The following is a 15557-nucleotide window of genomic DNA, read 5'->3' on the forward strand; positions in this document are numbered from 1 at the left end:
TGCCCATGGTGGTACCTCTCACTCCCTAAATGTGACGGAGCATATGATGGAGGCATTTCTTTGTAGCTATGAGTAAGCCTCAATGTGTGTTGTCCATACAGCTGATAATGTTGAGCGTGAGCCAGTTTAGAACACCCCCCGAGTCCCAGCCTTCATCAATGCTCCACTCATGGCTCCTCCATCAGCGACTCTTGGACACGCCATTCCACGCAGCCAATACCCACAGTAAGTATATTTGCAATGGCTTCAAACAAACCACAACCTTTTTATTATGCCATTTTTTGAGTCAAGTTTGAATATTTTCAGTCTGGTTGTCACTTGACAGGCAATGAATATTTAGAAAAATAGACATTTTGGATAATGTAATAAATTGAGATTGTCGCATATTAAGTTATTACATAATGGTTTTGAGTATTAATCCCAAGCAAATGTGTGGTCCACTTCCAAGGATCCTTTGAGCTTCAGGTTGTGAAACAAGTCGTTACATGATAGTGGCTGAAGACTATTTTCTTTTAAAATGGTCAATGGTGTGTGTTGACTTATTCTTGTGTCGCCTTATACTCGAGTATATACTGTAATTATTGTTTAGCATTACAATGGCTACATTTTTTGGATAAAGAATAAACACATATCTTGTTGGTAAACCAATATTTGCTTTTAATTAGCAAACTAAACATAAATAACAATGCTTCCTTTTTGCGAAAGTTTCAAATTGCCAACATTTGGAAAAACAAAACAATGAAAACAGTTCCAAACATTACAAATCTATAAAAGACTGATGTGATGTTGTTGGTGAAGAGGTCGAAATGTTAATGCTGCGGTTTTCTGGGACAGTGCTTTGCTGATGTGTGGGATTTTGAGTTATTGCTGGTGGTGGGTTGTTCTGGGTTCGGATTGGTTGTTGATGACTGGGAACATAATCAACTGGGCCTTGAGAATAGAAAGCAGCCTCTTGTGTTTGTGGATGGTGAAATATATTGCTGTGTTGAGCAATATTTGAATGTTGGTGTGGACCCCGAGGAACCCAGCCTTCACCCTGGCCAAATACATTTGCTGCCCTATTCTGAGGCCCATATTGGCCTTGATGACCGTAATGTCTTGGGTATGGTGGCCATGCTTGCATAGTATTTGTGGGTGGAAGATTGGTGATGGTGTGGTTTGAATACCCCACAAAAGTAGGCGGTTGGCCTATGTTGCCATGCTCCTGTCCAAATTGACCTTCCACACTCATGTGACGTTGCCACGATTGTGTTGAAATGTCAGACGAAGATGCACGCCCAGAGTCATTAGTTGGCCTACTGATAGCTGATTCTTGTGACTCACAAGTATCATGGCCATGAGCAGCAGCAGAACTGGATGCATTGGGGCATTCAGACAGTTGGTGTTGTCTTTCAATTATTTGAAATATCTCACGAGGATTTTGGGGTGGTGTTGCAGCATGTATGAGGTGCATTATACATGTTTTTGTATTTAGCCTTAAATCAATTGGGATTCGGCGAAGATGTTGGGCCAAGCTGCGACAAAATGCCTCCTCTCCATCATCACTAATGGTGCGACCAATATAATCCATTACACGTCTATCAATCTCCCTCCTTGTCCCTAGATTGTGTGCTTCTCTCCTTCGGCGCATTCGCTGTGGTATAGATGCCTGGGGGGAGCTATATAGAGGCAATGTTGGACTGCTGCTCCTGGCCTGCTCTTCCTGCTGTGCAGCATCCTCTGTAGTGTTTGGTGGGTCTGCACCTTCCTCCGCTGATGCTCCAGGGACGACATCTTCCCATGGCCGTCGTTCTTCATGTTGTGATGTCCTTGCCTCGGCTTCCGAGCCTGTGTCTGTCTCTCGAATGTTAGAATCGGTTCTAAATATAAAAAAATTTAAAGGTTAAGATATTTTTAAAGACAACTAGGAATTTGTGTAATAAAATTCTCGATGGCCCATACCAACAAGAAGCATATAGACTAGTGTCTAAGCCAATATTAGATTCAAATTGGAGGAGCAACAAAACCTCACCCTTGGATTATACACAACACAATTTGAAACAATGCTGGCGGGGGAAGGGCAACGCCATAGCAGCATCTGGAGATGACTTTAAAAATACATCATACTCAACCTCTGTCGATGCATCTCCCTTTTCACACCGCCACCATCTCTCTGCTCATGGGCTTAGCCGTCACGTGTTAACGCTTATTAAGGTACTAAATATGGATACATCTCCACTCCCATAGGCGTGAAGTGCATAATCATAACCTTAATGAGGGGTAACACGGGACCGCATGGGACAGCAGCCAACGCCAGACAATGGAGATGCAGGGACGGAGAGGCAGCAACAGAGGGTGGTAAGGGCGGTAATGTCAGCCATGCCTACAAACATGTTAAGGGTGGGTAGCTGAGCAAGGCGGGCCCTGAAGAGCCATGCATACAACAGGGTGAGACTCACATACCAGGACACGACAAGGGGAGCCACACACCAGGACAGAACGTGGTAAGGCACGCATAGCAGGACAGGAATGATGTTGAAAACGCATACCCGGCTTATACTCGAGAGTATAGTGTACTTACGGTCTTAGGTCAATGATGCGTGATAAAAAGTTTAATTGACTCATATACAGATATGGCCTTTTTTTGATTGCACCAGAACCACTTTGCTGACGTAATTGGCGCTCTCTCCGGTATTGATCCCGGCAGCTCCTCCATCTCCGGGTTACATCATTCACTGCAAAATATAAAGACAGCCAAAACATTTACACATGCAATAATTCGTACTATGAAGGCCATAATCACAAATATATAGATATATATCTAAATATATATATATATATATATATATATATATATATATATATATATGTATATATATATATATATATATATACAAACACAATTGGGTAAGGGTACGTTCAGTCTGTCTGTCTGTCTGAAAAATCCCATTGGTTGTTTGTCCAGGAAAGCAACATCGATGATTGTTTTAGGAAAAATGACAAGGAACAATCAGCACCGCGCAGAGGCCGGATCAAAAATGGGCGATGCTTACTGCACAGCAGTCAGTGTACCTTCCATAATCCCCTACAGTCAATGGTCAAACAGGATTAATTGCAGCTTTAACGGACCGCGTTATGCCACGCTGTAACGCAATACATTAACGCTGCTATTAACCCTGTGTGACAACCTTTTTCATATTCATGCTGCATAGGCAGTATAAATAGTTAAAATATCTAATTTGCCAAAGAAGAACTTACATAAATAATAATTCTATATTCACACTCCAACGACTTGAACACTGGTGGCAAGGCTATGGACCATGCATTGCAATCTCGCAAGATGATGATGTAGTGGTCTTGCTCTCGCACGTCATCATCTGTCCAAAGTGCACTCTTCAGACCGCCTTGTCGCACCGTCCATCGCTAAACGCCTGCCTTGGATACGCAGGACGCCGGAGGGTGAGTAGATAATTACTTTTTATTTTAAGTATTGTTTGAAATGGAATATACTGGCCACATTGTCAAAAATACGTGGCTGGCCTTTATACTATGTGGCTGGCCTATATAATACTATATATATTATATACTACGTGGGTTATGTTATATACTATATGGCTATGCTATCTATTACGTGGCCTCTGCTATATACTACCTGCACATTCTAGAATACCCAACGCGTTAGATTCAGGACAACATCTAGTATATATATATATATATATATATATATATATATATATATTTTTAGAATTGAAATTTTTAAAAATACATATATATATATATTTTTTTATAAACATATATATATATATATATATATATATATATATACAAATATATATGTATGTATATATGTGTGTATATATACATACATATTTCTGATATATAGATATATATATATATATATATATATATATATATATACACAAAGGATAGTTAACAAATTTACATAAATATATATATAAATAAAACGATTTTACTTACTCAGCCTAATTTGGACATCTGGGGGGCTCTCAGCATAATTTGGAAATAATTGCCGGCAAATGTAAGTCCAGGAGGCGTCCTTGACCAGTCGGTTTTGATAATTAGAATCTTGGGGATCCCAAAGTTCGGGCCGCTCCTGTACTAACACCAAGAGCGCCTCCACGTTAATTATATGAGACATGGCAAATACAGAATATCTTTCCACTAGGTGGAGGTGTGTCACAAGCAGTGATTACTGACATGTGGTGTTGGGGAGCCTGCCAACACTTCCCTGCATGTCACTTCCTGTCATGGGATCATTTTACTCTTTTGTACTAAATTCTGAATCTTCTATCCGTTTAAAACGGATGTCATACGCATGGTGCGAGTGCTGTGCGTTTTTTTTCTCGCACCCATTGACTTGCATTGGCGAGTCTCGTCCGAGAATCTCAGCAATACGCAGCATGCTGCGATTTTTTTCTCAGCCGACACAGATTTTTCTCAGTCCGATTTCGGCTGAGAAAAAAATCGCAAATGGAATGTCACCTATTGATTAACATTGGTCCGAGTGCAATCCGATTTTTTATCGGATTGCACTCGTCCGTTTTCCTAGCAAGTGGAGATGAGCCCTAAGAGTGAGGGTAAACCAGACAAATAACATGTAGAACAATCCCAGCACAATACCCAAGATGGTGCAAAATTAGAGCCTCACCTTTCCGCTGACTCACCGTGATTAGAACTGTGACTCCTGAGCTTCCAGGGCCAACTATCCCCACATGTATCACGCACAGAGAGGAGGTTTTGACGAGCTTAGGAAGCTGACAGTATATTGAGATAAAAGGCCAGGTGACCAGAGAGTCACATCCTGGCTTCTCTGAACATCTCCATGGAGCCAGGTGACCAGTGGGTCCCAATCCTGGCTTTCCCAAAGGTATCCATGGGCTCAGGTGACTGTTGGATCCAAATCCTGACCTCCCCAAACATATCCATGGTTCAGTTATGCTCAATGGAGAGATCTGTATTTTTTCAGTTGGGGGCCATGGTCCCCTAAGCTGGCATCCTGCTGAATGTCAAACCTGTGCCCCTCAAGATGGAGTCATGACCTCTTGGCTGATGTCTTTTAGAGTGTTCCTGGCTGTGGCTTTGTACTGGATCTCTGGATATATGTTGTTACAGAGGTGCATATCCTCATTTTATACTGTAGTTCACAACTGTTCTTCAAGCCACTAGACCCACGCAATGGTCAATCAACATATGAAACAAACAACCATTGTTCAGTGACCCTAAATCACTGTTTTGCTAAGGTATCAAACAATAAGTTGTAGGAGCTGATATAAGAGGAAAACATTAGCCATTCAAAAATATCAAAAATCAACATTTGAGACTATACAAAAAACAGTGGATGGTTCTTGACCAACTGAAGAACAAATGCATAAATTCAAAAGTAAACATACATAACAGTCTATTCCTCCTAACTTACTGAAAATAGACGTCTGGTTAATTAAGATAAAATGCTGTGTCATCACAATGATCTATTCTAATGTTGGTCAAATATCACTGAGGTAAAAAGGTTACTTTTTTTTCTTTTTTTTCAATAGATTTTATCTCGATTTTAACATTGCCGTTTTGTCTCCTTTTGGCTTGTCTTGTGGTTGTTGTTTAATATTTATTTTCAGTTTTGAGTTAATGATATGCTCATGCTTCAGGGCAGACTGGGGGGGGGGGGTCTTCATGTGGTGCTCTGATTATTCATACTGATGGCTTATGACCGATCCCTGATCCCTTAGTGACCTATCCACTACTTTACATACTCATTATATGTATTCAAAAATAAAAATCACCTTAAGTAGGCAGGCACTGCAGCATGAGCCGCATGTATAATGTGCATTAAATTATTTTTTTAGCCATATACATTGATCATGAAAAAAAAATTCTCAAAATGGTGCCAGCGCCAATTTGCTAGAGGAAACAAAATTTGTCACCACCAAGATGGCGCCGGCAGCGCCTGTACAGTAGCATCTACAAAATGTTTTTTTCATAATCAATGTATATGACTAAATAAAACAATTTAATGCATATTACAGATCAGATCATGCTGCAGCATCTAATAATCAGTGCGTAAAATAGGGGGAAGGTCACTTTTCCCATTCCCCACGACAGCACCATTGGATAGAGATACCTAGGGAGGGACCACCGCTTTCCTCCTGAAAGTATTATCCCCGGCACCTAAATCCATCCTGTAGTGCTAGAAAAAAAATGGAGGGTGAAGACCATATGGCAGTACTACAGATTTTTTCCAGAGAAGTGTTCGCCCTCTCTGCCAATGATGTAGAGACAGCTCTTGTGGAGTGTTTTTCTATTATGGGAAGGGGGGGGGGGGGGACACCTCCCGAATTGTAGGTCAAAGCAATCCCTGTCCTGACCCATCTGGCTATGGACCTTTTGGACACCGCCTGTACTCTCCTGGGGCCCTGAAAGAGAACAAACAGGGAGGTAGACTTCCTGAATTCCCTGGTTGAGTATAAGTATTGTAAGAAACATATCCTAACATTCATGGTGTGAAACTCTTTCCCCCTAATTTTAGGGTTATCCCAGGATGGCAAAACTATCTCTTGGGATCTTTGAAAGGTTGTTGCCACCTTTGGGAGAAAAGCTGGGTCAGGGCTAAATATAACCCTATCTGATAAGATCTGAGTAAAGGGCTGGTTGACTTATAGTGCCTGCAGGTTCCCGACTCTTCTAGTTGATAAGAGCCACCAGAAGGCACGTTTTCAGGGTCAGAATTTTAATTGAGCAGTCTGACAGGAGCTCAAATGGAGATGTGACTAAAACTTTAAACATTAGGTTTAGATCCCATGGTGGCGGCAGGAATATCCCAGAGCGACTGACCGCCTAAAATTTTTTTATTATTAGAGGGTGATTGGCAATTTTGTGGTTGAAGAGGGCTCCCAGTGCTTCAGTGTGGACTTAAAGGGTACTCTTTTTTTTCAAATCCATCTCCCACACCTTCTGTAAAAATTCTAGAATAGGAATCCACAGGACCTGGCTGTTTTTTAAAGGGTCTACCCCTGAAAAAGTTAGGAATTTTCCCCTTATTCTAGAGTAGATGTTTGATGTAATTTTTTTCCTAGACTACATTACGCTGGAAATGAACCCCTCTGAGCATCCTCTTGCTGCTAGAAGCTTCCCCTCAAGCGCCATGCCGTCAAATGGAGGTCCGTGACTTTGGGATGTAATATGTGCCCATGGGATAGGAGATCTGGGATTTCCGGTAGTACCCATGGTGCATCCACTGCCAGGCAGTGTAGCCAAGCTCTTCTGAGCCACAAGGGAGCTATTAATATGGCTTTGGTTTGATCCAACCAAATTTTTGTGGGAACTATCAGGATCAAGGAGATTGGGGGGAAAACCATAAACTAGTTCTTTTGGCCATTCATAGTGAAGGGCGTCGACGCTGTAGAGGAGGTCTTTTGGATCCAGGGAGAAGAACTTTCGAGATTTTCTGTTTCAGTTGTTTGCGAACAAGTCTATCTGAAGTTCCCCCAGCGTCTGAGTATTTTATTTTTTTTAAAATATCCCGGGTTTAGGGACCCCTCATCCTGATCTACTATATGACAACTGAGGTAATCTGCCCTGGTGATCTCCTCCCCTTTTAGATATCTTGCTGATAGTGACCTTGAGTTTTCTTTCACTAGTCATTATATTGCCTGCTTGTCATGAGACTCCTTGACCTTGTGCCTAGCCGCTAGTTCTTTCCTGTTGGAACATGCGTCTAGTAACTCCTGAGACCATCCTCCTTGGAGAATTCTGTGTGTGCTTCCCAGCCGAAAGGGCTTGCATCCATAATGATTAATTAGGTTTTTTGTTTCATTTCCCAAGGAATTGCACCTGACAAGATCATCTTCTGATGTCACCACCTTAAGGATTGTTGCATCATTTCTGAAACAATAATTTTCTTGTCCAGATTTCCTATGCTTTTTTTCCCTTCTTTCAGAAGTTCCCACTGAAGGACTCTGAAGTGGAATCTTGCCCAGGTTGCAGCTGGGATGCAAGATGTTTAGGATTCCCAGAATTGACATAGCCCTTCTTAGGCTTAGGGTAGTCACTGGATTTTTGACCAACCCGTAAGACGACCTGCACACTTTTTCTATCTTTTCTTCTGGGCAAAAAGAGGTTTGCCGTTTTGCATCCAACAAAATTCCTAAGAAAAATTGTTTTTGTTTTAATTTTATCTGTGATTTTTCCCGTTTGTAATCCATCATCGGGATTGCAGTATCTCCCTTACATGTTCCACCGCTTGTATTCGGTTTCGGACTTCCCAACAATAAGGAAGTCTTGTAAATACGGGATGAACATAATGTCCTTCTCTTATACGTGCTGACATTTCTGCCACTATCTTTGTGAAGACCCTTGGGGCAATAGATAGGCCAAAGGGGAGGACCTGGAATTGTAGGTGGGTTAACAGTCTTTGTATGTTGACTGCCAGATTTTTTTATGGCTTTGGAAAATGGTCACATGATGATAGGCATCTCGGAGATCTATAGCAGTGTTCCCCAACTCCAGTCCTCAAGGCCCACCAACAGATCATGTTTTCAGGTTTTCCTTTGTTTTGCAGAGGTAATGCAATTATCACCTGGGCAATACTAAGGAAATCCTGAAAACATGACCTGTTGGTGGGCCTTGAGGACTGGAGTTGGGGACCCCTGATCTATAGTGGCAATGAAACATCCTGGTTTTAAGTGCCCACCTTAATCCCTTTCAGAGATTTCTTGATTTCTACCCTAATCATGTATCTAATAGTATTCATGAGGAAAGGGGATTCTTCTGTCAGCATTTTCTTGATGCACTTTTTACACAGCCTTTTCGTGTAGGTGGCCCCTAATCTACTCCTACATAAAGCATATTCCCGGTGCTTGGTTTTCGATGTCTTATAGGACAGGTCTAGAAAAAGTGCAAAGAAAAACACGGGCATTTATAGAAAGGTTTTTCTCCAAGGACTCACCGCACCTGACGCAGGACTACTGTAGTCATAGGGGATGCCTCTGTAGGTTTTCCAGGTGTATTGACATCCTCCATCTGGAATACCTCCCACAGCATGATTCAGAGGTGGGGGGGGATTTTTATCCTGTAGCCCCCTGGGTCCACCCACGGGTTGAGCTAGGTGTAGGGATTGGATCTGAAGACGCCCAGCTCCATTCCAGGGACACTGCCATACCAGGCCATGCCTCCGGAAAGCATCGCTACACTGGCTTCCCAGCAATGTACCGCACCAACAGATGTGACGTCAGCCACTAGGTTTCAGGGAAGCACCGCGCCATACCAGGACGTGTCCCCAGAACTGACACCAGTCCTACTTCCGCTGACTCTCAGGAGTGCACCACGCTCCTAGGGAAAGGTCCATGGACACCGGCTTCTACACCCACCAGGGACACCACTACTCCACTCCCTGGAACCAGGTGATGTTCATAAGGTCTACCTTAAGGACAGGAAACCACTGATGGAGAGTTCCATCTTTTTAAAGGGACTCCGTCACCTGAATTTGGCGGGCTCTGTTTATCGTCCGATGGGCGGTGTTTTCTGTTCTTTCATGCACCCCTTCCTATCCCGCTGGCCGCAATATTGTCTTGAATTTGATTAGGCTTTCTCTGTAGTACATGCGTGCGCAATGCAATCTTGCCTTGCGCACGTGCAGTATGTCCCGGAAGTATTTCGCTGTGTTCCGGGACATGCGCACTAATGCTTTTCGGCTTTGCCTGCTGTTGGGCAAAGCATACTGCGCAAGGCAAGATTGCATTGCGCACGCGTGTACTACGGAGGTTCAGGTGACAGGTTCCCTTTAAGCTATAGGGTTTCCAGTCCTTGGGGAAATCCACTCTCTGAGGCCAGCATCAGATGAGCGTATGGCATGATATGCGAGCAGGAGCAAAGTGTCATGCGTCTGTGCGCCGAGCCGCTCACACCGCTGCGGAGGAGAAATTAATTTCTCCATCTCCTCCATTGCCGGGGTCAGAGTATAACGCACATCACTCGAATGATATCACAGTGACGCGCGTTGTCTCACTTGCACCCATAGACATATGGGTGCGAGTGAGCCGAGATTCGGCCGAGTGTCGATGACCATCGCAGCATGCTGCGATTTCACTCGCACACTGAAAACGGCCGAGAAAAAAAAAAAAAAAAGACAGTGATGTGGGCTGCCGCATAGAAAATCGCATAGCACTCGAATCAGTATTCATCTATCGTGTAGCACTCGTCCGTATTCCACGGTAGTGTGACTCCGGCCTACTGGTACGGTCGTGTGGAATGGGAAAAAATAAAATAAAAAATGGTATGCAATTACGGTAGTTTTGAGAACCACTGGCTACATTACTATCCCAGGAATCATACTATTTTTGGTCAGTTAAACATAATAGATTGTTTAGTAGTCAGACATGCACAGCTCTCATTTTCTAATAATGCTTTATCCGTGGACTTTTTATGGTTGGCTCATTACTAGAGCAGCATCGAACACCCTTTGCCTCAAGTTAACAGCACAAGTATAAAGTATCCTGTACTAAATGTTTCAAGGTGCCACAGCCATGGAGTTACAACTTTTGACCTACGGAGGGGTATATCAAGCAGTTCTTTTAACAACTATATTTCTTTTACGATACAACGCCATGAAATTTAGCAATCACATCTATAATATATACACACACACACACACACACACACACACACACACACACACTATAAATATATATTACGGTATATTGATAAAAAAAAAAAAAAGGACAAATTAGCAACACAAAAGTCAATCTTTATTCAAAACAGTATTAATACATAACAATCCTCGTTACAATAAACGTGCTTTTAGAGAAAGTTGAAAATCTGAGCGCATCTAACCACATTATACAAAACAAAAAAAAAAGTATGCATAATTAATCCAGCTCAGAACGGCCACATCATCCGCCCACTATGAAAGACAGTACAGAATGGAAGAATGGTGATGTTTGGAAGACAACATTAATTTTACATAAAAAAAAAATTAAAAAAAACAAAAACACAAACATATGGAAATAACCCAAGAATGGAGGGGGGGGAACCATGACTTTCATGCTTGAACTCTTTATGGACAGGTTGTTCACAAAAACTGAAATGCTAAGAAATTGGATATTTATTTTGCTACAGTAACAAGTGCTTGAATGAGTTTCCCTAACCCGCTATGTCCCCATCATGTGATGCCAAGCTAACTTTAAAATGCTAACTAGTTATGAGCGAGCGCACTCCTGTGCTAACCCAGTGTCTTCAGCGTGCTCGAATAATATGTTCAAGTCCCCGCGGCTGCGTGGTCTCACGGCTGTTTGACAGCCATAACACAGGAAGAGATTACCTGTATGATAGGCAATCCCCATGCGTTGCAGCTGTTAAACAGCCGTGAGACCATGCAGGTGCTGTGATTCGAGCATATTTTTCGAGCACGCCGAAGACTAACGGGGAGTCCGTTAGTACACGAGCATACTCTGATAACTTATCCCAGCACGTTCACTCATCCCTAATGATAACCTCCAAATATATCTACTCTCCCATAGAAGGATATAATTTCAGAAGGAAATATTCGATTCCGTAAGGTGGGCCACAACTTCCTTTTGTTGAAAAGAAAAAATTAAAATCTCCAGAATGTGAAGTGCAAGGTGCCTAAAGGGAATGCAGAAAGGGACACTAACTGCCCCTTTGTCTAAATACTTTTTTGCATTGAAATGCCATTGGCAGAACATTGTACATAATTGTAGGGAAGATACTCAATACTGTATTGTAATGTATTCAATAGGGCACACGTATAGAAAAGACATGTTTACTTGCTTTTCCTCTGTATAGGGCCTACGGTGACCTGGAGTATACTACTAGTTGCCATGAGGAGAGCATCACTGAACCCCATTTAAAAAAAAAAAGTGATTAATGAACATTACTCACATTGGATATGTAATTTTCACATGAAGGATCAACTTTTCCCAAGACACCTTCCAATAAGAGAAGTGTTATGAATGTAAGAACACATTGGGCACCATCACCAGAATCTGCTTGTACTCGTCTTTATATACTAACTAGGGGCTCTCACCCATGTTTTGGTGCAGATAACACTTGAAGTTGGATGAACATTTTAGAAAATTTACAAGACGTTAAATAAGAGCAATTAAACGTTAAATTGTAGGGTTACAAATTTTTGTAATATATTCCATTACCTCAGTTTGCCTCCTCTCAAGCTCCGTGCTGAAATTGCCCAGTTCAGGCGGTTTTAGAAGCTGCTTTGACCTGCTGCCCTAGTAATAATCCATACTCAAACATTTACAAACACTATCCTGTCTGTGCATGGGGAGAGGAGCAGAGAAGATCTACACAAGGAGAGCGCTTGTAAATAGTGTTTGAGCACAGTTCGTTCCTAGAGCAGCAGTTCAAAGCAGCTTGTAAAAGATTATTGGGCAGTTAAAACAGCATGGTTTTATTAGAGAAAGAAGAAAAATAAATTGAGTACATTACAAAAGATTCACAACTTTGCAGAGGCAGATCAAGAATGTAAAAAAAGTTACTCTTTATTACAGATTTATACCACCCACTTTGCAATGTGATTCAAACACTCTAAAATAGACAAAAGCTTAGGGTGTCATGAAGGACCAACTGTATTTATACATATGTTTCCTGTTTCAAAAGTACCATACTTCCAAGGATTCAGTTGGCACTAAGCTGAGACCTAGCCAAGTCACAACTGCGGGGTAGAGATTTATTAACACTGGTTTAAAAGTGACCAATGGCTATTTTCATTTTTGATTGGTTGCTCCATTTTTTACTTTGCAACAGTTTTATTAAATCTTCCAAAATCTGTGTGGACTGCTAATTAGTCCTTATGGACAGATTGTATGTGTATAAATACAAGTACTTCTGTGATGATAGAAGCTAGGTATCTGCCTAACTTCAACCATGAATATTTAGGAGTCGAATAATGGCTTTCTGTAACAACATTTTATTTAGATTTTCCAAACAAAAACCCTTTCATTGCAGAACATGTATTTATGTTGGAAATGAGAATGGTCACTATTTAAATTTTTTTTAATTTTTATTGTGGAATGCCAACAGAAAACTTCTGCACAAAAAGAGCAACTATAAAAAAAAAATAAAGCAAATAAAATAACAGTGTGGTCACTGTATCGTACAAGTGGAAAGCTCATATCTACCTTTCCCAATGTTCTCACGTTTCGTGATGCACAGGGTTTTTTGTTTGCCTTCTTTCCAATTTCTATCAAGTCAATCGAGACCTTTCCATTTCTGAGGAATGCTTGAAGTGTTAATCTTGTAAACTGCAATAAGTGCAGAGCGAATACTATAAAGCGGCCACCTCAGGCATGGTGAGATCTGTACCCAATAATGAGATATAGTGATGGTGTTGAGTTATTACCCGCGGTCTGTGCGCCAAGTTATCTTCCCCAATCACACAGCCGCTCACATGGTCACATCATATGAATCCGCTATTCCTATTAAACACGCTATCAAAAAATAAACTGGAACAAAAAAAAAAAAAAAAAAAAAAAACTTATTCCTAGTGAGAAATTGGGCATAATCTGAATTTCACTAATTACTTCTTATGATGTCATAGATCACATGGCACCATTTTAATAGTAACCACCTTCAAAAAACCATCAAAACAAAAAAAAAATAAAAAAATGTAGAGCAACACTCAAAAAACACACTGGGGTGATTAGTCTTGCCTAAATTTTCTAAGGCCTTACAATTAGCAAAAAGCCTTCAGATTTCTTCTCGGCTCCTTTGGATTTTGCATATGATGCCATTTTTTATTTGCATATGTCACTCCAATAACCAAGCTTCATTTCGTGTTTAAACATGCATTCAACTAGATATGGATCATTGAAACAACTGTATGCTCCCTTTTTATCATTAGAATTAGCTAAAAAAAAATTGCAAGACTGTCCACAAAACAGGATTTTATATTAAAGACAACCACTAGAGTCCCAAGATGTTAAGATATGCAATAATGGAAATCTTCGGATCCTGAATTAGTGTTAGGCAAAGTGTTGAAAGAATTCAGAAGGAAGAAACTTCTCGCTGGAGGTATAACACTTCAGCACCATCTAATAAGCATCTGACTTGCTTGCATATCTTCCATCTTTAAACCTGACCAAAAAAAAATAAGAACCAGAATATGAAATTAATCAGTTCTCAGACATAACCACAGGTCTCCTTTGTACGTTGGATATCACATAATAAAAGGGATTTTTTTTTAGAATATGAGGACATTACCTTCCATTTGCCCATTTTGTTCATGGACAACCCCTTTACAATGGTGACCATAAGTCAGTGGTTAAGCAGACATCTCATGACTCATTTTTCATCCAAAAGCAAAAGGAATCTAATCTGGGGTTAGTCTAAAGCTATGTTTTAATTTTAAAGGGATTATCTAAGAATTTTTTTTTCTAAAGGTTTAACATCCAAATAATGTTTGATTAGTGATGGCCTGATCGACTGAAGCAGCAGAACAACAAGGCTGCAGCACTTGCCAAAGTCAGGGAGACCCTACACTGTTGCCGCAACGGAGCAGCAATTAGTGACCTTCAGGGTTTAGACCCCACTGATCACAAATTGGGGGCCTATCCGGATCATTAATGAATAGTACTGGAAAGCTCTTACAATGCAGATGTCCACTATGACAAACCTGTTTAAAGAGAACCGGTCAGCAGGACCAGGCATGGTAAACTAAAGATATGGGCAAAGTCGCTGTTCTGCCAAAAATTAATGTAGAAATCCGCAGCCTGGTTATTGTGTGATCACCAATAGACATTTTGGTGCAACAAGCTCTTTGTGCATGTAGGCGGCCTGTGAGTAGGCGGCCTGTGAGTAGGCGGCCTGTGAGTAGGCGGCCTGTGAGTAGGCGGCCTGTGAGTAGGCGGCCTGTGAGTAGGCGGCCTGTGAGTAGGCGGCCTGTGAGTAGGCGGCCTGTGAGTAGGCGGCCTGTGAGTAGGCGGCCTGTGAGTAGGCGGCCTGTGAGTAGGCGGCCTGTGAGTAGGCGGCCTGTGAGTAGGCGGCCTGTGAGTAGGCGGCCTGTGAGTAGGCGGCCTGTGAGTAGGCGGCCTGTGAGTAGGCTCTTCCCTCTGCCACGGCCCCTCAGCTTCCTCTGGTGTGAGGATCTACATATGGTAAAATATTCCGCGCAGCCCTAGCTGCGGGTGACTGCTGCGCAGATTGATTTGGTTGCAGGATTTGGTAAAATGGCGCTGTGTCAGCACACGTGCAGATTGAGATCTCGGCTCGTCATTGATCAGAGATCTGCGCATGCGCCGCTATTTTACTGAAGCCTACAACCAGATCGATTTGCACGGAATTTTTAACAATATGTAGATTCTTACCCCAGAGGCAGCTGCAGGGCCGTGGCAGAGATGAAGACCCTACTCACAGTCTCACCCAGATGCAGCAACAGCTTATTGCACCAAAACTTCTACTGGCGATTACAGAATAACCAGGCTGCGGATTTCTACACTGAAGGTACCGATTAAATCAGCAGAACTGCAACTTTATGCATGTATGTTTAGCTTATCATGCCTGATCCTGCTGACAGGTTCTCTAAGTCATAGCAC

At 41.8% G+C, this 15557-nt stretch overlaps 2 protein-coding genes across 8 annotated transcripts in view; both read right to left on the reverse strand.

Annotated features, from left to right (window-relative positions):
* Positions 1–644: 644 nt before the first annotated feature.
* On the reverse strand, positions 645–4138 carry LOC138637859 (uncharacterized). The gene is made up of 3 exons (XM_069726784.1): positions 3958–4138; positions 2561–2714; positions 645–1859 (listed from the first exon to the last, which is right to left on the reverse strand). Exons 1-3 carry the CDS (start codon positions 4136–4138, stop codon positions 758–760), a joined length of 1437 nt encoding a protein of 478 aa, XP_069582885.1. The 3' UTR covers positions 645–757.
* A 6576-nt stretch (positions 4139–10714) lies between these two features.
* FAM168B (family with sequence similarity 168 member B) overlaps positions 10715–15557 on the reverse strand; it is a 49952-nt gene continuing 45109 nt past the window's right edge. For all 7 annotated transcript variants that reach the window (XM_069727788.1, XM_069727784.1, XM_069727787.1 and 4 more), the window contains one exon: positions 10715–14100. The gene's annotated coding sequence lies outside the window, so the exon portion shown is untranslated. The remainder of the gene's footprint in view (positions 14101–15557) is intronic.

This window comes from Ranitomeya imitator, chromosome 5 (genome assembly GCF_032444005.1).
Source record: "Ranitomeya imitator isolate aRanImi1 chromosome 5, aRanImi1.pri, whole genome shotgun sequence".
In the NCBI taxonomy this organism is placed as follows: domain Eukaryota; kingdom Metazoa; phylum Chordata; class Amphibia; order Anura; family Dendrobatidae; genus Ranitomeya; species Ranitomeya imitator.